Source organism: Crinia signifera, chromosome 5 (genome assembly GCF_055691185.1).
Source record: "Crinia signifera chromosome 5, ASM5569118v1, whole genome shotgun sequence".
Lineage (NCBI taxonomy): Eukaryota > Metazoa > Chordata > Amphibia > Anura > Myobatrachidae > Crinia > Crinia signifera.
Window position 1 is genome coordinate 210,043,928 of NC_139221.1, and position 24,983 is coordinate 210,068,910.

Consider the following 24,983-nt stretch of genomic DNA (forward strand, 5'->3'; position numbering starts at 1 on the left):
AATGCAAACTATTTTCAGTGTCCCTAAAAACCGTTAATATGACATCATGCATTATGGTATTATTCTTTAAACTGCCTCCTTAGCGGGTTAAGTCCTATGTGCAACTAGGTTTTGCTTAATATCCAAAGGGGTTGTATGATTATTTTGATCATAAAACCAAAAGCATTGCATTATGGTGTAATACTGTAAGCTGCCTCTCTGGCAGTTTGGGTCCTTTTATCAGCTTTTATTTAATGTGCAAATAGTTTCTATTTTTGGGTGTAATCAACATTGGGAATTCCACTTTGTATGGCGGCATACTGTGACGCTTTGGCGTACGGCACCTACGACTTGGCATTATGCAATTTTATGCTTTACTGATGTTGGTTCCAGATCCTGTTTCATTTCCATTGATCTCCTAATGGATAACACCCAGCAGTGCAAACTATTTTCAGTGTCCCTAAAAACTGTTAATATGCCATCATGCAGTGCCGTAAGGCAGTTTCAGTTCTATGTCCAACTAGGTTTTGCTTAAAATCCAAAGAGTTGTATGATTATTTTGATCATGGAACCAAAAGTATGACATAATGCATTATGGTGTTATGCTTTAAACTGCCTCCTTGGCGGGTTCAGTCCTATGTGCAGCTAGGTTTTGCTTAACCATACAACCCTTTGGATATTATTTCGATCATAAAACTAAAAGTATTGCATCATGGTGTAATACTGTAAGCTGCCTCTCTGGCAGTTTGGGTCCTATTATCAGCCTTTATTTAATATGCAAATAGTTTCTATTTTTGGGTGTAATCTATTATCAGCATCGCTAATTCCGTTGGTATGGCGGCATACTGTGTGAAGCTTTGGTGTACGGCACCTACGACTTGGCATTATGCAGTTTTATGCTTTACTGAGGATGTTTGTTCCAGATCCTGTTGCATTTCCATTGATCTCCTAATGGATAACACCTAGCAATGCAAACTATTTTCAGTGTCCCTAAAAACTATTAATATTGCATCATGCAGTGCCGTAAGGTGCAGCATTGTGCTGTGTTGTCCTGGCGGTTTCAATCCTATGTCCAGCTAGGTTTTGCTTAATATCCAAAGGGGTTGTATGATTATTTTGATCATAAAACCAAAAGCATTGCATTATGGTGTAATACTGTAAGCTGCCTCTCTGGCAGTTTGGGTCCTTTTATCAGCTTTTATTTAATGTGCAAATAGTTTCTATTTTTGGGTGTAATCAACATTGGGAATTCCACTTTGTATGGCGGCATACTGTGACGCTTTGGCGTACGGCACCTACGACTTGGCATTATGCAATTTTATGCTTTACTGATGTTGGTTCCAGATCCTGTTTCATTTCCATTGATCTCCTAATGGATAACACCCAGCAGTGCAAACTATTTTCAGTGTCCCTAAAAACTGTTAATATGCCATCATGCAGTGCCGTAAGGCAGTTTCAGTTCTATGTCCAACTAGGTTTTGCTTAAAATCCAAAGAGTTGTATGATTATTTTGATCATGGAACCAAAAGTATGACATAATGCATTATGGTGTTATGCTTTAAACTGCCTCCTTGGCGGGTTCAGTCCTATGTGCAGCTAGGTTTTGCTTAACCATACAACCCTTTGGATATTATTTCGATCATAAAACTAAAAGTATTGCATCATGGTGTAATACTGTAAGCTGCCTCTCTGGCAGTTTCGGTCCTGTTACCAGCTTTTAATATGCAAATAGTTTCTATTTTTGGGTGTATTCTATTATCAGCATCGCTAATTCCGTTGGTATGGCGGCATACTGTGTGAAGCTTTGGTGTACGGCACCTACGACTTGGCATTATGCAGTTTTATGCTTTACTGAGGATGTTTGTTCCAGATCCTGTTGCATTTCCATTGATCTCCTAATGGATAACACCTAGCAATGCAAACTATTTTCAGTGTCCCTAAAAACTATTAATATTGCATCATGCAGTGCCGTAAGGTGCAGCATTGTGCTGTGTTGTCCTGGCGGTTTCAATCCTATGTCCAGCTAGGTTTTGCTTAAAATCCAAAAAGTTGTATGATTATTTTGATCATGGAACCAAAAGTATGACATCATGCATTATGGTGTTATTCTTTCAGCTGCCTCCTTGGCATTTCAGTCCTATGTCCAGCTAGGTTTTGCTTAAAATACAAAGGGTTGTATGATTATTTTGATCATAGAACCAAAAGTATGACATCATGCATATTATGGTGTTCTTTCAGCTCTGTTTTTCTTAATATCCAAAGGGTTGTATGATTGGGTGTGGTATGGGACTACGACAGTCGGGATCCCGACAGTCATTATCCCGACGTCGGGATCCTGACTGGCCAGAGTCAGACAGCATGGCGAGTGCAAAAAAGCCCCTTGCGGGCTCGCTGTGCTCGCCACGCTGCGGGCACGGTGGCTCGCTACGCGAGCCACCTATTCTATTCTCCCTATATGGGGGTCGTGGACCCCCACGAGGGAAAATAGCGGGTGGCCGTCGGGCACCCGGCTGTCGGGATCCCGACGTCGGGTAAATGATTGTCGGGATCCCGACTGTCGGGAACCCGTCCGGCACCTGTATGATTATTTTGATCATGAAACCAAAAGTAGGACATCATGCATTATGGTGTTATTCTTTTAAGCTTCCACCTTGGTGGTTTCAGTCCTACGTCCAGCTCGGTTTTTCTTAATATCCAAAGGGTTGTATGATTATTTTGATCGTGGAACCAAAAGTATGACATCATGCATTAGGGTGTTATGACTGAAACCTCCAAGTATGCAGCTTAAATATGTCCAGCTAGGTTTTGCTTAAAATCCAAAGGGTTGTATGATTATTTTGATCATGGAACCAAAAGTATGACATCACGTATTATGGTGTTATTTAAGCTGCCTCCTTGGCGGTTTCAGTCCTATGTCCAGCTAGGTTTTCTTAATATCCAATGGGTTGTATGATTATTTTGATCATGGAACCAAAAGTATGACGACATGCATTATGGTGTTAGGACTGAACCCGCCAAGGAAGCAGTTTAAAGCATATGTGCAGCTAGGTTTTGCTTAAAATCCAAAGGGTTGTATGTTTATTTTGATCATAAAACCAAAAGTATTGAATTATGTATCATGGTGTAATACTGTAAGCTGCCTCTCTGGCAGTTTCGGTCCTGTTACCAGCTTTTAATATGCAAATAGTTTCTATTTTTGGGTGTAATCTATTATCAGCATCGCTAATTCCGTTGGTATGGCGGCATACTGTGTGACGTTTTTGGCGTACGGCACCTACGACTTGGCATTATGCAGTTATGTGCTATACTGATGATGTTGGTCCCAGATCCTGTTGCGTTTCCATTGATCTCCTAATGGATAACACCCAGCAATGCAAACTATTTTCAGTGTCCCTAAAAACCGTTAATATGGCATCATGCAGTGCCGTAAGGTGCAGCATTGTGCTATTTTGTCCTGGCTGTTTCAGTCCTATGTCCAGCTAGGTTTTGCTTAAAAACAAAAGGGTTGTACAATTATTTTGATCATGGAACCAAAAGTATGACATTATGCATTATGGTGTTCTTTCAGCTTCCTCCTTGGTGGTTTCAGTCCTATGTCCAGCTCGGTTTTTGTTAATATCCAATGGGTTGTATGATTGCCAATCGAGATTTTTAGTACAACTAAACTCTCTCTAAACCATATAACGCTTCTCTCCAGTCTCTGGTTAGTTTTGCTTAAAATCCAAAGGGTTGTATGTTTATTTTGATCATGGAACCAAAAGTATGACATCATGGATTATGGTGTTATTTAAGCTGCCTCCTTGACGGTTTCAGTCCTATGTCCAGCTAGGTTTTTCTTAATATCCAATGGGTTGTATGATTATTTTGATCATAAAACCAAAAGTATTGCATCAGGCAGTTTCGGTCCTGTTACCAGCTTTTAATATGCAAATAGTTTTATTTTTGGGTGTAATCAATTATCAGCATCGCTAATTCCGTTGGTATGGCTGCATACTGTGTGATGCTTTGGCGTACGGCACCTACGACTTGGCATTACGCAGTTTTATGCTTTACTGATGATGTTGGTCCCAGATCCTGTTGCGTTTCCATTGATCTCCTAATGGATAACACCCAGCAATGCATACTATTTTCAATGTCCCTAAAAAACATTAATATTGCATCATGCAGTGCCGTAAGGTGCAGCATTGTGCTGTATTGTCCTGGCGGTTTCAGTCCTATGTCCAGCTAGGTTTTGCATAAAATCCAAAGGGTTGTATGGTTATTTTGATCATGGAATCAAAAGTATGACATAATGCATTATGGTGTTATTCTTTCAGCTGCCTCCTTGGGGGTTTCAGTTCTATGTCCAGCTAGGTTTTGCTTAAAATCCAAAGGGTTGTATGATTATTTTGATCATAAAACCAAAAGTATTGCATCATGCATTATGGTGTAATACTGTAAGCTGCCTCTGGCAGTTTCGGTCCTTTTACTAGGTTTTAATATGCAAATAGTTTCTATTTTTGGGTGTAATCTTTTATCAGCATCGCTAATTCCGTTGGTATGGCGGCATATTGTGTGACGCTTTGGCGTACGGCACCTACGACTCGGCATTATGCAGTTTTTTGCTTTACTGATGATGTTGGTTCCAGATCCTGTTGCGTTTCCATTGATCTCCTAATGGATAACACCCAGCAATGCAAACTATTTTCAGTGTCCCAGAAACTGTTAATATGGCATCATGCAGTGTTAATATGGCATCATGCAGTGCCGTAAGGCGGTTTCAGTTCTATGTCCAGCTAGATTTTGCTTAAAATCCAAAGGGTTGTATGATTATTTTGATCATAAAACCAAAAGTATGATGATATGCATTATAGTGTTGTTCTTTCAGCTGCCTCCTTGGGGGGTTCAGTTCTATGTCCAGCTCGGATTTTTCTTAATATACAAAGGGGTTGTATGATTATTTTGATCATGGAACCAAAAGTATGACCTCATGCTGTTGTGCTTTAAGCTGCCTCCTTGGCGGTTTCAGTCATATGTCCAGCTTGGTTTTGCTTAAAATCCAAAGGGTTGTATGATTATTTTGATCATAAAACCAAAAGTATTATATCATGCATTATGGTGTTGTTCTTTCAGCTTCCTCCTTGGGGGTTTCAGTTCTATGTCCAGCTCGGGTTTTCTTAATATCCAACGGGTTGTATGATTATTTTGATCATGGAACCAAAAGTATGACCTCATGCTGTTGTGCTTTAAGCTGCCTCCTTGGCGGTTTCAGTCATATGTCCAGCTTGGTTTTGCTTAAAATCCAAAGGGTTGTATGATTATTTTGATCATAAAACCAAAAGTATGATATCATGCATTATGGTGTTGTTCTTTCAGCTGCCTTCTTGGCGGGTTCAGTCCTATGTGTAGCTAGGTTTTGCTTAACCATACAACCCTTTGGATATTATTTCGATTATAAAACCAAAAGTATTGCATTATGGTGTAATACTGTAAGCTGCCTCTCTGTCAGTTTCGGTCCTGTTACCAGCTTTTAATAGGCAAATAGTTTCTATTTTGGGGTGTAATCTATTATCAGCATCGCTAATTCCGTTGGTATGGCTGCATACTGTGTGATGCTTTGGCGTATGGCACCTACGACTTGGCATTATGCAGTTTTATGCTTTACTGATGATGTTGGTTCCAGATCCTGTTGCGTTTCCATTGATCTCCTAATGGATAACGCCCAGCAATGCAAACTATTTTCAGTGTCCCTAAAAACCGTTAATATGGCATCATGCAGTGCCGTAAGGCGGTTTCAGTTCTATGTCCAGCTAGGTTTTGCCTAAAATCCAAAGGATTGTATGATTATTTTGATCATAGAACCAAAAGTATGATATCATGCATCATGCATTATGGTGTTCTTTCAGCTTGGTTTTGCTTAATATCCAAAGGGTTGTATGATTATTTTGATCATGGAACCAAAAGTATGACATCATGCATTATGGTGTAATGCTGTAAGCTGCCTCTCTGGCAGTTTCGGTCCTGTTACCAGCTTTTAATATGCAAAAATAGTTTCTATTTTTGGGTGTAATCTATTATCAATATCGCTAATTCCGTTGGTATGGCTGCATACTGTGTGATGCTTTGGCGTACGGCACCTACGACTTGGCATTATGCCGTTTTATCCTTTACTGAGGATGTTGGTCCCAGATCCTGTTGCGTTTCCATTGATCTCCTAATAGATAACGCCCAGCAATGCAAACTATTTTCAGTGTCCCTAAAAAGCATTAATATTGCATCATGCAGTGCCGTAAGGTGCAGCATTGTGCTGTATTGTCCTGTCGGTTTCAGTACTATGTCCAGCTAGGTTTTGCTTAAAATCCAAAGGGTTGTATGATTATTTTGATCATGGAACCAAAAGTATGACATCATGCATTATGCTGTAATGCTGTAAGGTGCCTCTCTGGCAGTTTCGGTCCTGTTACCAGCTTTTAATATGCAAATAGTTTCTGTTTTTGGGTGTAATCTATTATCAGCATCGCTAATTCTGTTGGTATGGCGGCATACTGTGTGATACTTTGGCGTACGGCACCTACGACTTGGCGTTATGCAGTTTTATGCTTTGCTGATGATGTTGGTCCCAGATCCTGTTGCGTTTCCATTAATCTCCTAATGGATAACGCCCAGCAATGCAAACTATTTTCAGTGTCCCTAAAAACCGTTAATATGACATCATGCATTATGGTATTATTCTTTAAACTGCCTCCTTAGCGGGTTCAGTCCTATGTGCAACTAGGTTTTGCTTAATATCCAAAGGGGTTGTATGATTATTTTGATCATAAAACCAAAAGCATTGCATTATGGTGTAATACTGTAAGCTGCCTCTCTGGCAGTTTGGGTCCTTTTATCAGCTTTTATTTAATGTGCAAATAGTTTCTATTTTTGGGTGTAATCAACATTGGGAATTCCACTTTGTATGGCGGCATACTGTGACGCTTTGGCGTACGGCACCTACGACTTGGCATTATGCAATTTTATGCTTTACTGATGTTGGTTCCAGATCCTGTTTCATTTCCATTGATCTCCTAATGGATAACACCCAGCAGTGCAAACTATTTTCAGTGTCCCTAAAAACTGTTAATATGCCATCATGCAGTGCCGTAAGGCAGTTTCAGTTCTATGTCCAACTAGGTTTTGCTTAAAATCCAAAGAGTTGTATGATTATTTTGATCATGGAACCAAAAGTATGACATAATGCATTATGGTGTTATGCTTTAAACTACCTCCTTGGCGGGTTCATTCCTATGTGCAGCTAGGTTTTGCTTAACCATACAACCCTTTGGATATTATTTCGATCATAAAACTAAAAGTATTGCATCATGGTGTAATACTGTAAGCTGCCTCTCTGGCAGTTTCGGTCCTGTTACCAGCTTTTAATATGCAAATAGTTTCTATTTTTGGGTGTATTCTATTATCAGCATCGCTAATTCCGTTGGTATGGCGACATACTGTGTGAAGCTTTGGTGTACGGCACCTACGACTTGGCATTATGCAGTTTTATGCTTTACTGATGATGTGTGTTCCAGATCCTGTTGCATTTCCATTGATCTCCTAATGGTTAACACCTAGCAATGCAAACTATTTTCAGTATCCCTAAAAACTATTAATATTGCATCATGCAGTGCCCTAAGGTGCAGCATTGTGCTGTGTTGTCCTGGCGGTTTCAATCCTATGTCCAGCTAGGTTTTGCTTAAAATCCAAAAAGTTGTATGATTATTTTGATCATGTAACCAAAAGTATGACATCATGCATTATGGTGTTATTCTTTCAGCTGCCTCCTTGGCGGTTTCAGTCCTATGTCCAGCTAGGTTTTGCTTAAAATACAACGGGTTGTATGATTATTTTGATCATAGAACCAAAAGTATGACATCATGCATTATGGTGTTCTTTCAGCTCGGTTTTTCTTAATATCCAAAGGGTTGTATGATTGGGTGTGGTATGGGACTCCGACAGTCGGGATCCCGACAGTCATTATCCCGACGTCGGGATTCTGACTGGCCAGAGTCAGACAGCATGGCGAGTGCAAAAAAGCCCCTTGCGGGCTCGCTGCGCTCGCCACGCTGCGGGCACGGTGGCTCGCTACGCGAGCCACCTATTCTATTCTCCCTATATGGGGGTCGTGGACCCCCACGAGGGAAAATAGCGGGTGGCCGTCGGGCACCCGGCTGTCGGCATTTTGACAGTCGGGATCCCGACGTCGGGTAAATGATTGTCGGGATCCCGACTGTCGGGAACCCGTCCGGCGCCTGTATGATTATTTTGATCATGAAACCAAAAGTATGACATCATGCATTATGGTGTTATTCTTTTAAGCTTCCACCTTGGTGGTTTCAGTCCTACGTCCAGCTCGGTTTTTCTTAATATCCAAAGGGTTGTATGATTATTTTGATCGTGGAACCAAAAGTATGACATCATGCATTAGGGTGTTATGACTGAAACCTCCAAGGAGGCAGCTTAAATATGTCCAGCTAGGTTTTGCTTAAAATCCAAAGGGTTGTATGATTATTTTGATCATGGAACCAAAAGTATGACATCACGTATTATGGTGTTATTTAAGCTGCCTCCTTGGCGGTTTCAGTCCTATGTCCAGCTAGGTTTTTCTTAATATCCTATGGGTTGTATGATTATTTTGATCATGGAACCAAAAGTATGACGACATGCATTATGGTGTTAGGACTGAACCCGCCAAGGAAGCAGTTTAAAGCATATGTGCAGCTAGGTTTTGCTTAAAATCCAAAGGGTTGTATGTTTATTTTGATCATAAAACCAAAAGTATTGAATTATGTATCATGGTGTAATACTGTAAGCTGCCTCTCTGGCAGTTTCGGTCCTGTTACCAGCTTTTAATATGCAAATAGTTTCTATTTTTGGGTGTAATCTATTATCAGCATCGCTAATTCCGTTGGTATGGCGGCATACTGTGTGACGTTTTTGGCGTACGGCATCTACGACTTGGCATTATGCAGTTATGTGCTATACTGATGATGTTGGTCCCAGATCCTGTTGCGTTTCCATTGATCTCCTAATGGATAACACCCAGCAATGCAAACTATTTTCAGTGTCCCTAAAAACCGTTAATATGGCATCATGCAGTGCCGTAAGGTGCAGAATTGTGCTATTTTGTCCTGGCTGTTTCAGTCCTATGTCCAGCTAGGTTTTGCTTAAAAACAAAAGGGTTGTACAATTATTTTGATCATGGAACCAAAAGTATGACATTATGCATTATGGTGTTCTTTCAGCTTCCTCCTTGGTGGTTTCAGTCCTATGTCCAGCTCGGTTTTTGTTAATATCCAATGGGTTGTATGATTGCCAATCGAGATTTTTAGTACAACTAAACTCTCTCTAAACCATATAACGCTTCTCTCCTCTTCTCACTTCGGCAGCTACTATATTGAATATTTTACGATTTTGGGTACCTGAAAGAAAATGTCTTTATCCAGTGGCAAAGTTCCAAGAGGATGGCAATGTCTACCAACCCTGGAGATATTATGGTACTTGTGTAGTTTCACAATGCCATGCATCTGAGTCCCCATGCGGGCTCGGTGGCTCGCTACGCTATTTAAAATTAACTCCATGCCAACATGGATAGTGGAACTATCCATGTTGGCATGGACTTAAGTTACTTTATTTTACATAGAACCCGGAAGTAGCAAGTGAAAACTACACCAGTACCGATATTACAGATGGCTTTGTGGTGGATATTAAACAGGCAAGCTGATGGTAGAGCTGTTTATGGACTTCAATACACAGGTAAATATCCTTTCTGCATTTTGCGTATCTAGATTCCCTTTTTCTCCATAATTAATCCTTTTTTTCCCTTCATTTGTTGTCATATAAAACCCTAATACTTTAAAATTCTGGGTTAAACCAGATTTCTGTGTCCCCACAACCATCAGTAGAGCATTATGTTGTGCCGTATGGTGCCGTGCGACATTGCATTATGCTGTATGGTTCCATTCCTAACGTTCCACCTCATTTTCATCTACCCTTTATTAAAATCCCTAATCATTTGAAATTCTGGGTTAAACCAGATTTCTGCTTCCCCAAAACCATCAGTAGAGCATTATGATGATGTCGTATGGTGCCGTGCGACATTCCATTATGCTGTATGGTTCCCATTCCTAACGTTCCACCTCATTTTCTTCTATCCTTTTATTTAAATCCCTAATCATCTGAAATTCTTGGTTAAACCAGGTTTCTGCATTCCCACAACCAGCAGTAGAGCATTATGTTTTGCTGTATGATCCCATTCATAACGTTCCACCTCATTTTCATCTATCCTTTATTAAAATCCCTAATGTTTTGAAATTCTGGGTTAAACCAGGTTTCCGCCTCCCCACAACTATCAGTATAGCATTATGTTTTGCTGTATGATCCCATTACTAACGTTCCATCTCATTTTCATATATCCTTTATTTAAAGCCCTAATATTTTGAAATTCTGGGTTAAACCAGATTTCCGCTTCCCCACAACCATCAGTAGAGCATTATGTTGTGTCATATGGTGCCATTATGCTCTATGGTTCCCATTCCTAACATTCCACCTCATTTTCATCTATCCTTTATTTATAACGCTCATCATTTGATATTCTGGGTTAAACCAGATTTCCGCCTCCCCACAACCATCAGTAGAGCATTATGTTGTGTCATATGGTGCCATGCGACATTGCATTATGCTATATGGTTCCCATTCCTAATGTTCCACCTCATTTTCATCTATCCTTTATTTAAAACTCTCATAATTTAAAATTCTGGGTTAATCCAGATTTATGCCTCCCCACAACCATCAGTAGAGCATTATGTTGTGTCATATGGTGCCGTGCGACATTGCATTATGCTGTATGGTTCAATTCCTAATGTTCCACCTCATTTTTATCTATCCTTTATTTAAAACACTAATATTTTGATATTCTGGGTTAAACCAGGTTTCTGCCTCCCCACAACCATCAGTGGATCATTATGTTTTGCTGTATGATCCCATTCCTAATGTTCCACCTCATTTTCATCTATCCTTTATTTAAACTCTAATATTTTGAAATTCTGGGTTAAACCAGGTTTCCGCCTCCCCACAACCATCAGTAGAGCATTATGTTGTGCCGTATGGTGCCGTGCGACATTGCATGATGCTGTATGGTTCCCATTCCTAACGTTCCACCTCCATTTCATCTCTCCTTTATTAAAATCCCTAATCATTTGTAATTCTGGGTTACACCATGTTTCCGCCTCCCCACAACCATCAGTAGAGCATTATGCTGTGCCGTATGGTGCCGTGCGACATTGCATTATGCTGTATGGTTCCCATTCCTAACGTTCCACCTCATTTTCGTCTATCCTTTTATTTAAATCCCTAATCATCTGAAATTCTTCGTTAAACCAGGTTTGTGCATTCCCACAACCAGCAGTAGAGCATTATGTTTTGCTGTATGATCCAATTCATAACGTTCCACCTCATTTTCATCTATCCTTTATTAAAATCCCAAATATTTTGAAATTCTGGGTTAAACCAGGTTTCCGCCTCCCCACAGCCATCAGTAGAGCATTATGTTGTGCCGTATGGTGCCGTGCAACATTGCATTATGCTGTATGGTTCCACTCCTCCTAACGTTCCACCTCCATTTCATCTATCCTTTATTAAAATCCCTAATCATTTGAAATTCTGGGTTAAACCAGGTTTCAGCTTCCCCACAACCGTCAGTATAGCATCATATTTTGCTGTATGATCCCATTACTAACGTTCCACCTCATTTTCATCTATCCTTTTATTTAAATCTCTAATATTTTGAAATTCTGGGTTCAACTAGGTTTCCGCCTCCCCACAACCATCAGTAGAGCATTATGTTTTGCTGTATGATCCCATTCCTAATGTTCCACCTCATTTTCATCTATCCTTTATTTAAATCCCTAATATTTTGAAATTCTGGGTTAAACCAGGTTTCCACCTCCCCACAGCCATCAGTAGAGCATTATGTTTTGTCATATGGTGCCTTGCGACATTGCATTATGCTGTATGGTTCACTTTCCTAACATTCCACCTCCATTTCATCTATCCTTTTATTTAAATCCCTAATATTTTGAAATTCTGGGTTAAACCAGGTTTCCACCTCCCCACAACCATCAGTAGAGCATTATATTGTGTCATATGGTGCCGTGCGACATTGCATTATGCTGTATGGTTTCAATTCCTAACGTTCCAGCTCATTTTCATCTATCCTTTATTTAAAACGCTCATCATTTGATGTTCTGGGTTAAACCAGGTTTCCGCCTCCCCCACAACCATCAGTAGAGCATTATGTTGTGTCGTATGGTGCCGTGCGACGTTGCATTATGCTGTATGGTTACTATTCCTAACGTTCCACCTCCATTTCATCTATCCTTTTATTTAAATCCCTAATCATCTAAAATTCTTGTTAAACCAGGTTTCTGCATTCCCACAACCAGCAGTAGAGCATTATGTTTTGCTGTATGATTCCTTTCATAACGTTCCACCTCATTTTCATCTATCCTTTATTTAAAACGCTCATCATTTGATATTTTGGGTTAAACCAGATTTATGCCTCCCCACAACCATCAGTAGAGCATTATGTTGTGTCATATGGTGCCGTGCGACATTGCATTATGCTGTATGGTTCCCATTCCTAACGTTCCACCTCATTTTCATATATCCTTTATTTAAAACTCTCATAATTTAAAATTCTGGTTTAAACCAGATTTATGCCTCCCCACAACCATCAGTAGAGCATTATGTTGTGTCATATGGTGCCGTGCGACATTGCATTATGCTGTATAGTTCCATTCCTAATGTTCCACCTCATTTTTATCTATCCATTATTTAAAACCCTAATATTTTGAAATTATGGGTTAAACCAGATTTCTGCCTCCCCACAACCATCAGTAGAGCATTATGTTGTGTCACATGATGCCGTGCGACATTACATTATGCTGTATGGTCCCCATTCCTAATGTTCCACCTCCATTTTATCTATCCTTTATTAAAATCCCTAATCATTTGAAATTCTGGGTTAAACCAGGATTCCGCCTCCCCACAACCATCAGTAGAGCATTATGTTGTGCCGTATGGTGCAGTGCGACATTTCATTATGCTGTATGTTTCCATTACTAATGTTCCACCTCATTTTCATCTATCCTTTATTTAAATCCCTAATGTTTTGAAATTCTGGGTTAAACCTGGTTTCCGCCTCTCCTCAATCATCAGTAGAGCATCATGTTTTGCTGTATGATCTAATTCCTAACGTTTCACCTCATTATCATCTATCCTTTTATTTAAATCCCTAATATTTTGAAATTCTGGGTTATACCAGATTTTCACCTCCCCACAACCATCAGTAGAGCTTTGTTTTGTTGTATGATCCCATTCCTAACGTTCCACCTGATTTTCATCTATCCTTTAATTAAATCCCTAATGTTTTGAAATTCTGGGTTAAACCTGGTTTCCGCCTCCCCACAACCATCAGTAGAGCATTAAGTTGTGCCGTATGGTGCCGTGCGACATTGCATTATGCTGTATGGTTCCCATTCCTAACGTTCCACCTCATTTTCATCTATGCTTTATTTAAAACTCTCATCATTTAAAATTCTGGGTTAAACCAGATTTATGCCTTCCCACAACCATCAGTAGAGCATTATGTTGTGCCGTATTGTGCTGTGCGACATTGCATTATGCTGTATGGTTCCCATTCCTAACGTTCCACCTCCATTTCATCTATCCTTTTATTAAAATCCCTAATCATTTGAAAATCTGGGTTAAACGAGATTTCCTCTTCCCCACAACCATCAGTAGAGCATTATGTTGTGCCGTGCGACATTGCATTATGCTGTATGGTTCCATTCCTAATGTTCCACCTAATTTTCATCTTTCCCTTATTTAAAACCCTAATATTTTGAAATTCTGGGTTAAACCAGGTTTCTGCCTCCCCACAACCATCAGTAGAGCATTATATTTTGCTGCTTGATCCCATTAATAACGTTCCACCTGATTTTCATCTATCCTTTTATTTAAATCCCTAATGTTTTGAAAATCTGGGTTAAACCAGGTTTCCGCCTCCCCACAACCATCAGTAGAGCATTATGTTGTGTTGTATAGTGCTGTGCAACATTGCATTATGCTGTTTGGTTCCCATTCCTAACGTTCCACCTCATTTTTATCTATCCCTTATTTAAAACTCTAATATTTTGAAATTCTGGGTTAAACCAGATTTCTGCCTCCCACAACCATCAGTGGAGCATTATGTTTTGCTGTATGATCCCATTCATAACATTCCACCTAATTTTCATCTATCCTTTATTTAAATCCCTAATATTTTAACATTCTGGGTTAAACAAGATTTCTGCCTCCTCACAACCATCAGTAGAGCATTATATTGTGCCGTATGGTGCCGGGCGACATTGCATTATGCTGTATAGTTCCATTCCTAATGTTGCACCTCATTTTCATCTATCCTTTATTTAAAACCCTAATATTTTGATATTCTGGGTTAATCCAAATTTCCGCCTCCCCACAATCATCAGTAGAGCATTATGTTGTGTCGTATGGTGCCGTGCGACATTGCATTATGCTGTATGGTTCCCATTCCTAACATTCCACCTCCATTTCATCTATCCTTTATTTAAATCCCTAATATTTTGAAATTCTGGGTTAAACCAGGTTTCTACCTCCCCACAACCATCAGTAGAGCATTATGTTGTGCAGTATGGTGCCGTGCGACATTGCATTATGCTGTATGGTTCCATTCCTAATGTTCCACCTCATTTTTATCTATTCATTATTTAAAACCCTAATATTTTGAAATTCTGTGTTAAACCAGATTTCTGCCTCTCCTCAATCATCAGTAGACCATCATGTTTTGCTGTATGATTCCATTAATAACGTTCCACCTGATTTTCATCTATCCTTTTATTTAAATCCCTAATGTTTTGAAAATCTTGGTTAAACCAGGTTTCAGCTTCCCCACAACCATCAGTGGAGCATTATGTTTTGCTGTATGATCCCATTCATAACATTCCACCTAGTTTTCATCTATCCTTTTTTAAATCCCTAATATTTTAACATTGTGGGTTAAATCAGATTTCCGCCTCCTCACAACCATCAGTAGAGCATTATATTGTGCCGTATGGTGCCGGGCGACATTGCATTATGCTGTATGGTTCCATTACTAACGTTCAACCTTATTTTCATCTATCCTTTATTTAAAACCCTAATATTTTTAAATTCTGGGTTAAACCAGGTTTCAGCTTCCCCACAACCATCAGTAGAGCATTATGTTTTGCTGTGTGATTCCATTCCTAATGTTCCACCTGATTTTCATCTATCCTTTTATTTAAATCCCTAATGTTTTGAAATTCTGGGTTAAACCAGATTTCCGCTTCCCCACAACCATCAGTAGAGCATTATGTTTTGTTGTATGATCCCATTCCTAATGTTCCACCTCATTTTCATCTATCCTTTATTTAAACTTTAATATTTTGAAATTCTGGGTTAAACCAAATTTCCGCCTCCCCACAATCATCAGTAGAGCATTATGTTGTGTCGTATGGTGCCGTGCGACATTGCATTATGCTGTATGGTTCCCATTCCTAACATTCCACCTCATTTTCATCTCTACTTTTATTTAAATCCCTAATCATTTGAAATTCTGGGTTAAACCAGGTTTCTGCCTCCCCACAACCATCAGTAGAGCATTATGTTGTGCCGTATGGTGCCGTGCGACATTGCATTATGCTGTATGGTTACATTCCTAATGTTCCACCTCATTTTCATCTTTCCTTTATTTAAAACCCTAATATTTTGAAAATCTGGGTTAAACCAGGTTTCTGCCTCCCCACAACCATCAGTAGAGCATTATGTTGTGCCATATGGTGCTGTGCGACATTGCATTATGCTCTATGGTTCCCATTCCTAACGTTTCACCTCCATTTCATCTACCCTTTATTAAAATCTCTAATATTTTGAAATTCTGGGTTAAACCAGGTTTCAGCTTCCCCACAACCATCAGTAGAGCATTATGTTTTGCTGTATGATTCTATTCCTAACGTTCCACCTGATTTTCATCTATCCTTTTATTTAAATCCCTAATATTTTGAAATTCTGGGTTAAACCAGATTTATTCCTCCCCACAACTATCTGTAGAGCATTGTTTTGCTGTATGATCCCATTCCTAATGTTCCACCTCATTTTCATTTATCCTTTTATTTAAATCCCTAATATTTTGAAATTCTGTGTTAAACCAGGTTTCTACCTCCCCACAACCATCAGTAGAGCATTATGTTGTGCCGTATGGTGCCGTGCGACATTGCATTATGCTGTATGGTTCCCATTCCTAACGTTCCACCTCATTTTCATCTCTCCTTTTATTTAAATCCCTAATTATTTAAAATTTTGGGTTAAACCAGGTTTCAGCTTCCCCACAACCATCAGTAGAGCATTATGTTTTGCTGTATGATTCCATTCCTAACGTTCCACCTGATTTTCATCTATCCTTTTATTTAAAACCCTAATATTTTGATATTCTGGGTTAAACCAGGTTTCTGCCTCCCCACAACCATCAGTAGAGCATTATGTTTTGCTGTGTGATCCCATTAATACCGTTCCACCTGATTTTCATCTATCCTTTTATTTAAAACCCTAATGTTTTGAAAATCTGGGTTAAACCAGATTTCTGCCTCCCCACAACCATCAGTGGAGCATTATGTTTTGCTGTATGATCCCATTCATAACATTTCACCTAGTTTTCATCTATCCTTTATTTAAATCCCTAATATTTTAACATTCTGGGTTAAACCAGATTTCCGCTTCCCCACAACCATCAGTAGAGCATTATGTTTTGTTGTATGATCCCATTCCTAATGTTTCATCTATCCTTTATTTAAACTTTAATATTTTGAAATTCTGGGTTAAACCAAACTTCCGCCTCCCCACAATCATCAGTAGAGCATTATGTTGTGTCGTATGGTGCCGTGCGACATTGCATTATGCTGTATGGTTCCCATTCCTAACGTTCCACCTCATTTTCATCTATGCTTTATTTCAAACTCTCATCATTTAAAATTCTGGGTTAAACCAGATTTATGCCTCCCCACAACCATCAGTAGAGCATTATGTTTTGCTTTATGATCCCATTACTAACGTTCCACCTCATTTTCATCTATCCTTTTATTTAAATCCCTAATCATTTGAAAATCTGGGTTAAACGATATTTCCTCTTCCCCCCCCAACCATCAGTAGAGCATTATGTTGTGCCGTATGGTGCCGTGCGACATTGCATTATGCTGTATGGTTCCATTCCTAACGTTCCACCTCCATTTCATCTATCCTTTATTTAAAACCCTAATATTTTGAAATTCTGGGTTAAACCAGGTTTCAGCTTCCCCACAACCATCAGTAGAGCATTATGTTTTGCTGTGTGATTCCATTCCTAATGTTCCACCTGATTTTCATCTATCCTTTTATTTAAATCCCTAATGTTTTGAAATTCTGGGTTAAACCAGATTTCCGCTTCCCCACAACCATCAGTAGAGCATTATGTTTTGTTGTATGATCCCATTCCTAATGTTCCACCTCATTTTCATCTATCCTTTATTTAAACTTTAATATTTTGAAATTCTGGGTTAAACCAAATTTCCGCCTCCCCACAATCATCAGTAGAGCATTATGTTGTGTCGTATGGTGCCGTGCGACATTGCATTATGCTGTATGGTTCCCATTCCTAACATTCCACCTCATTTTCATCTCTACTTTTATTTAAATCCCTAATCATTTGAAATTCTGGGTTAAACCAGGTTTCTGCCTCCCCACAACCATCAGTAGAGCATTATGTTGTGCCGTATGGTGCCGTGCGACATTGCATTATGCTGTATGGTTACATTCCTAATGTTCCACCTCATTTTCATCTTTCCTTTATTTAAAACCCTAATATTTTGAAAATCTGGGTTAAACCAGGTTTCTGCCTCCCCACAACCATCAGTAGAGCATTATGTTGTGCCATATGGTGCTGTGCGACATTGCATTATGCTCTATGGTTCCCATTCCTAACGTTTCACCTCCATTTCATCTACCCTTTATTAAAATCTCTAATATTTTGAAATTCTGGGTTAAACCAGGTTTCAGCTTCCCCACAACCATCAGTAGAGCATTATGTTTTGCTGTATGATTCCATTCCTAACGTTCCACCTGATTTTCATCTATCCTTTTATTTAAATCCCTAATATTTTGAAATTCTGGGTTAAACCAGATTTATTCCTCCCCACAACTATCTGTAGAGCATTGTTTTGCTGTATGATCCCATTCCTAATGTTCCACCTCATTTTCATTTATCCTTTTATTTAAATCCCTAATATTTTGAAATTCTGTGTTAAACCAGGTTTCTACCTCCCCACAACCATCAGTAGAGCATTATGTTGTGCCGTATGGTGCCGTGCGACATTGCATTATGCTGTATGGTTCCCATTCCTAACGTTCCACCTCATTTTCATCTCTCCTTTTATTTAAATCCCTAATTATTTAAAATTTTGGGTTAAACCAGGTTTCAGCTTCCCCACAACCATCAGTAGAGCATTATGTTTTGCTGTATGATTCCATTCCTAACGTTCCACCTGATTTTCATCTATCCTTTTATTTAAAACCCTAATATTTTGATATTCTGGGTTAAACCAGGTTTCTGCCTCCCCACAACCATCAGTAGAGCATTATGTTTTGCTGTGTGATCCCATTAATACCGTTCCACCTGATTTTCATCTATCCTTTTATTTAAAACCCTAATGTTTTGAAAATCTGGGTTAAACCAGATTTCTGCCTCCCCACAACCATCAGTGGAGCATTATGTTTTGCTGTATGATCCCATTCATAACATTTCACCTAGTTTTCATCTATCCTTTATTTAAATCCCTAATATTTTAACATTCTGGGTTAAACCAGATTTCCGCTTCCCCACAACCATCAGTAGAGCATTATGTTTTGTTGTATGATCCCATTCCTAATGTTTCATCTATCCTTTATTTAAACTTTAATATTTTGAAATTCTGGGTTAAACCAAATTTCCGCCTCCCCACAATCATCAGTAGAGCATTATGTTGTGTCGTATGGTGCCGTGCGACATTGCATTATGCTGTATGGTTCCCATTCCTAACGTTCCACCTCATTTTCATCTATGCTTTATTTAAAACTCTCATCATTTAAAATTCTGGGTTAAACCAGATTTATGCCTCCCCACAACCATCAGTAGAGCATTATGTTTTGCTTTATGATCCCATTACTAACGTTCCACCTCATTTTCATCTATCCTTTTATTTAAATCCCTAATCATTTGAAAATCTGGGTTAAACGATATTTCCTCTTCCCCCCCCCAACCATCAGTAGAGCATTATGTTGTGCCGTATGGTGCTGTGCGACATTGCATTATGCTGTATGGTTCCATTCCTAACGTTCCACCTCCATTTCATCTATCCTTTATTTAAATCCCTAATATTTTGAAATTCTGGGTTAAACCAGGTTTCTACCTCCCCACAACCATCAGTAGAGCATTATGTTGTGCAGTATGGTGCCGTGCGACATTGCATTATGCTGTATGGTTCCATTCCTAATGTTCCACCTCATTTTTATCTATCCATTATTTAAAACCCTAATATTTTGAAATTCTGGGTTAAACCAGATTTCTGCCTCTCCTCATTCATCAGTAGACCATCATGTTTTGCTGTATGATCCTTTTACTAACGTTCAACCTTATTTTCATCTATCCTTTATTTAAAACCCTAATATTTTGAAATTCTGGGTTAAACCAGATTTCTGCCTCCCCACAACCATCAGTAGAGCACTATGTTGTGTCATATGGTGTCGTGCGACATTGCATTATGCTGTATAGTTCCATTCCTAATGTTCCACCTCATTTTAATCTATCCTTTATTTAAAACCCTAATATTTAGAAATTCTGGGTTGAACCAAATTTCCGCCTCCCCACAATCATCAGTAGAGCATTATGTTGTGTCGTATGGATCCGTGCGACATTGCATTATGCTGTATGGTTCCCATTCCTAACGTTCCACCTCATTTTCATCTCTACTTTTATTTAAATCCCTAATATATTGAAATTCTGGGTTAAACTAGGTTTCTGCCTCCCCAAAACCATCAGTAGAACACTATGTTTTGTTGTATGATCCCATTCCTAATGTTCCACCTCATTTTCATCTATCCTGTATTTAAACTCTAATATTTAGAAAATCTGGGTTAAACCAGATTTCTGCTTCCCCACAACCATCAGTAGAGCATTATGTTGTGTCATATGGTGCCGTGCGACATTGCATTATGCTGTATAGTTCCATTCCTAATGTTCCACCTCATTTTCATCTATCCTTTATTTAAAATCCTAATATTTAGAAATTCTTGGTTAAACCAAATTTCCGCCTCCCCACAATCATCAGTAGAGCATTATGTTGTGTCGTATGGTTCCGTGCAACATTGCATTATGCTGTATGGTTCCCAATTCTAACGTTCCACCTCATTTTCATCTCTACTTTTATTTAAATCCCTAATATATTGAAATTCTGGGTTAAACCAGTTTTCCGCCTCCCCACAATCATCAGTAGAGCATTATGTTGTTTCGTATGGTGCCGTGCGACATTGCATTATGCTGTATAGTTCCATTCCTAATGTTCCACCTCATTTTCATCTATCCTTTATTTAAAACCCTAATATTTTGAAATTCTGGGTTAAACCAAATTTCCACCTCCCCACAATCATCAGTAGAGCATTATGTTGTGTCGTATGGTGCCGTGCGACATTGCATTATGCTGTATGGTACCATTCCTAATGTTCCACCTCATTTTCATCTATCCTTTATTTAAAACCCTAATATTTTGAAATTCTGCGTTAAACCAGATTTATGCCTCTCCCCAATCATCAGTAGAGCATTATGTTGTGCAGCATGGTGCCGTGCGACATTGCATTATGCTGTATGGTACCATTCCTAATGTTCCACCTCATTTTTATCTATCCATTATTTAAAACCCTAATATTTTAAAATTCTGGGTTAAACCAGATTTCTGCCTCTCCTCAATCATCAGTAGGCCATCATGTTTTGCTATATGATCCCATTACTAACGTTCAACCTTACTTTCATCTTTCCTTTATTTAAAACCCTAATATTTTGAAAATCTCGGTTAAACCAGATTTCTGCTTCCCCACAACCATCAGTAGAGCATTATGTTGTGTCGTATGGTGCCGTGCGACATTGCATTATGCTGTATGGTTCCCATTCCTAACGTTCCACCTCATTTTCATCTTTCCTTTTATTTAAATCCCTAATTATTTAAAATTTTGGGTTAAACCAGGTTTCTGCCTCCCCACAACCATCAGTAGAGCATTATTTTTTGCTGTATGATCCCATTCCTAACGTTCCACCTCCTTTTCATCTATGCTTTATTAAAATCTCTAATTATTTGAAATTTTGGGTTAAACCAGATTTCTGCCTCCCCACAACCATCAGTGGATGATTATGTTTTGCTGTATGATCCCATTCATAACATTCCACCTCATTTTCATCTATCCTTTATTTAAATCCCTAATATTTTGAAATTCTGGGTTAAACCAGATTTCCGCTTCCCCACAACCATCAGTAGAGCATTATGTTTTGTTGTATGATCCCATTCCTAATGTTCCACCTCATTTTCATCTATCCTTTATTTAAACTCTAATATTTTGAAATTCTGGGTTAAACCAGATTTCTGCTTCCCCACAACCATCAGTAGAGCATTATGTTGTGTCATATGGTGTCGTGCGACATTGCATTATGCTGTATAGTTCCATTCCTAATGTTCCACCTCATTTTCATCTATCCTTTATTTAAAACCCTAATATTTTGAAATTGTGGGTTAAACCAAATTTCAGCCTCCCCACAATCATCAGTAGAGCATTATGTTGTGTCGTATGGTGCCGTGCGACATTGCATTATGCTGTATGGTTCCCATTCCTAACGTTCCACCTCATTTTCATCTCTACTTTTATTTAAATCCCTAACCATTTGAAATTCTGGGTTAAACCAGGTTTCTGCCTCCCCACAACCATCAGTGGAGCATTATGTTTTGCTGCATGATCCACCTCGTTTTCATCTATCCTTTATTTAAATCCCTAAAATTTTAAAATTGTGGGTTGAACCAGATTTCCGCCTCCCCACAACCATCAGTAGAGCATTATGTTGTGCCGTATGGTGCCGTGCGACATTGCATTGTGCTGTATGGTTCCCATTCCTAACGTTCCACCTCCATTTCATCTATCCTTTATTTAAAACGCTCATCATTTTGATATTCTGGGTTAAACCAGATTTCAGCCTCCCCACAACCATCAGTAGAGCATTATGTTGTGCCGTATGGTGCCGTGCGACATTGCATTATGCTGTATGGTTACATTCCTAATGTTCCACCTCATTTTCATCTATCCCTTATTTAAAACCCTAATATTTTGAAATTCTGGGTTAAACCAGGTTTCTGCCTCCCCACAACCATCAGTAGTGCATTATGTTGTGCCGTATGGGGCTGTGCGACATTGCATTATGCTGTATGGTTCCCATTCCTAACGTTCCACCTCCATTTCATCTATCCTTTATTTAAATCCCTAATATTTTGAAATTCTGGGTTAAACCAAGTTTCTACCTCCACACAATCATCAGTAGAGCATTATGTGGTGTCGTATGGTGCCGTGCGACATTGCATTATGCTGTATGGTTCCATTTCTAATGTTCCACCTCATTTTTATCTATCCATTATTTAAAAGCCTAATATTTTGAAATTCTGGGTTAAACCAGATTTCTGCCTCTCCTCAATCATCAGTAGACCATCATGTTTTGCTGTATGATCCCATTACTAAGGTTCAACCTTATTTTCATCTTTCCTTTATTTAAAACCCTAATATTTTGAAATTCTGGGTTAAACCAGATTTCTGCCTCTCCTCAATCATCAGTAGACCATCATGCTTTGCTGTATGATCCCATTACTAACGTTCAACCTTATTTTCATCTTTCCTTTATTTAAAACCCTAATATTTTGAAATTCTGGGTTAAACCAGATTTCTGCTTCCCCACAACCATCAGTAGAGCATTATGTTGTGTCGTATGGTGCCGTGCGACATTGCATTATGCTGTATGGTTCCCATTCCTAACGTTCCACCTCATTTTCATCTCTCCTTTTATTTAAATCCCTAATTATTAAAAATTCTGGGTTAAACCAGGTTTCTGCCTCCCCACAACCATCAGTAGTGCATTATGTTGTGCCGTATGGGGCTGTGCGACATTGCATTATGCTGTATGGTTCCCATTCCTAACGTTCCACCTCCATTTCATCTATCCTTTATTTAAATCCCTAATATTTTGAAATTCTGGGTTAAACCAAGTTTCTACCTCCACACAATCATCAGTAGAGCATTATGTGGTGTCGTATGGTGCCGTGCGACATTGCATTATGCTGTATGGTTCCATTTCTAATGTTCCACCTCATTTTTATCTATCCATTATTTAAAAGCCTAATATTTTGAAATTCTGGGTTAAACCAGATTTCTGCCTCTCCTCAATCATCAGTAGACCATCATGTTTTGCTGTATGATCCCATTACTAAGGTTCAACCTTATTTTCATCTTTCCTTTATTTAAAACCCTAATATTTTGAAATTCTGGGTTAAACCAGATTTCTGCCTCTCCTCAATCATCAGTAGACCATCATGCTTTGCTGTATGATCCCATTACTAACGTTCAACCTTATTTTCATCTTTCCTTTATTTAAAACCCTAATATTTTGAAATTCTGGGTTAAACCAGATTTCTGCTTCCCCACAACCATCAGTAGAGCATTATGTTGTGTCGTATGGTGCCGTGCGACATTGCATTATGCTGTATGGTTCCCATTCCTAACGTTCCACCTCATTTTCATCTCTCCTTTTATTTAAATCCCTAATTATTAAAAATTTTGGGTTAAACCAGGTTTCTGCCTCCCCACAACCATCAGTAGAGCATTATTTTTTGCTGTATGATCCCATTCCTAACGTTCCACCTCCTTTTCATCTATGCTTTATTAAAATCTCTAATCATTTGAAATTTTGGGTTAAACCAGGTTTCTGCCTCCCCACAACCATCAGTGGATGATTATGTTTTGCTGTATGATCCCATTCATAACATTCCACCTAATTTTCGTCTATCCTTTATTTAAATCCCTAATGTTTTGAAATTCTGGGTTAAACCAGATTTCCGCTTCCCCACAACCATCAGTAGAGCATTATGTTTTGTTGTATGATCCCATTCCTAATGTTCCACCTCATTTTCATCTATCCTTTATTTAAACTCTAATATTTTGAAATTCTGGGTTGAACCAGATTTCCGCCTCCCTACAACCATCAGTAGAGCATTATGTTGTGCCGTATGGTGCCGTGCGACATTGCATTGTGCTGTAATGTTCCCATTCCTAACGTTCCACCTCCATTTCATCTATCCTTTATTTAAAACGCTCATCATTTGATATTCTGGGTTAAACCAGATTTCAGCCTCCCCACAACCATCAGTAGAGCATTATGTTGTTCCGTATGGTGCCGTGCAACATTGCATTATGCTGTATGGTTACATTCCTAATGTTCCACCTCATTTTCATCTATCCCTTATTTAAAACCCTAATATTTTGAAATTCTGGGTTAAACCAGGTTTCTGCCTCCCCACAACCATCAGTAGAGCATTATGTTGTGTCGTATGGTGCTGTGCGACATTGCATTATGCTGTATGGTTCCCATTCCTAACGTTTCACCTCCATTTCATCTATCCTTTATTAAAATCCCTAATATTTTGAAATTCTGTGTTAAACCAGATTTATACCTCCCCACAACTATCTGTACAGCATTGTTTTGCTGTATGATCCCATTCCTATTGTTCCACCTCATTTTCATTTATCCTTTTATTTAAATCCCTAATATTTTGAAATTCTGGGTTAAACCAGGTTTCTACCTCCCCACA

The 24,983-nt window shown here is 38.9% G+C and overlaps 1 protein-coding gene across 5 annotated transcripts in view; it reads left to right on the forward strand.

Moving 5' to 3' along the window:
- Positions 1-24,983, forward strand: part of LOC146080820 (uncharacterized) — a 62,629-nt gene that overhangs the window by 25,341 nt on the left and 12,305 nt on the right. For 4 of the 5 annotated variants that reach the window (XR_014474999.1, XM_083188490.1, XM_083188491.1 and 1 more), the window contains exon 3: positions 9,381-9,747. The exons of the other annotated variant lie outside the window; for it this stretch is intronic. Coding sequence is in view for 3 of the 4 variants with exons in the window: in XM_083188490.1 (XP_083044616.1) it covers positions 9,681-9,747 (67 nt within the window). In the remaining variant the exon portion in view is untranslated. The remainder of the gene's footprint in view (positions 1-9,380; positions 9,748-24,983) is intronic. 5 annotated transcript variants of the gene reach the window in all.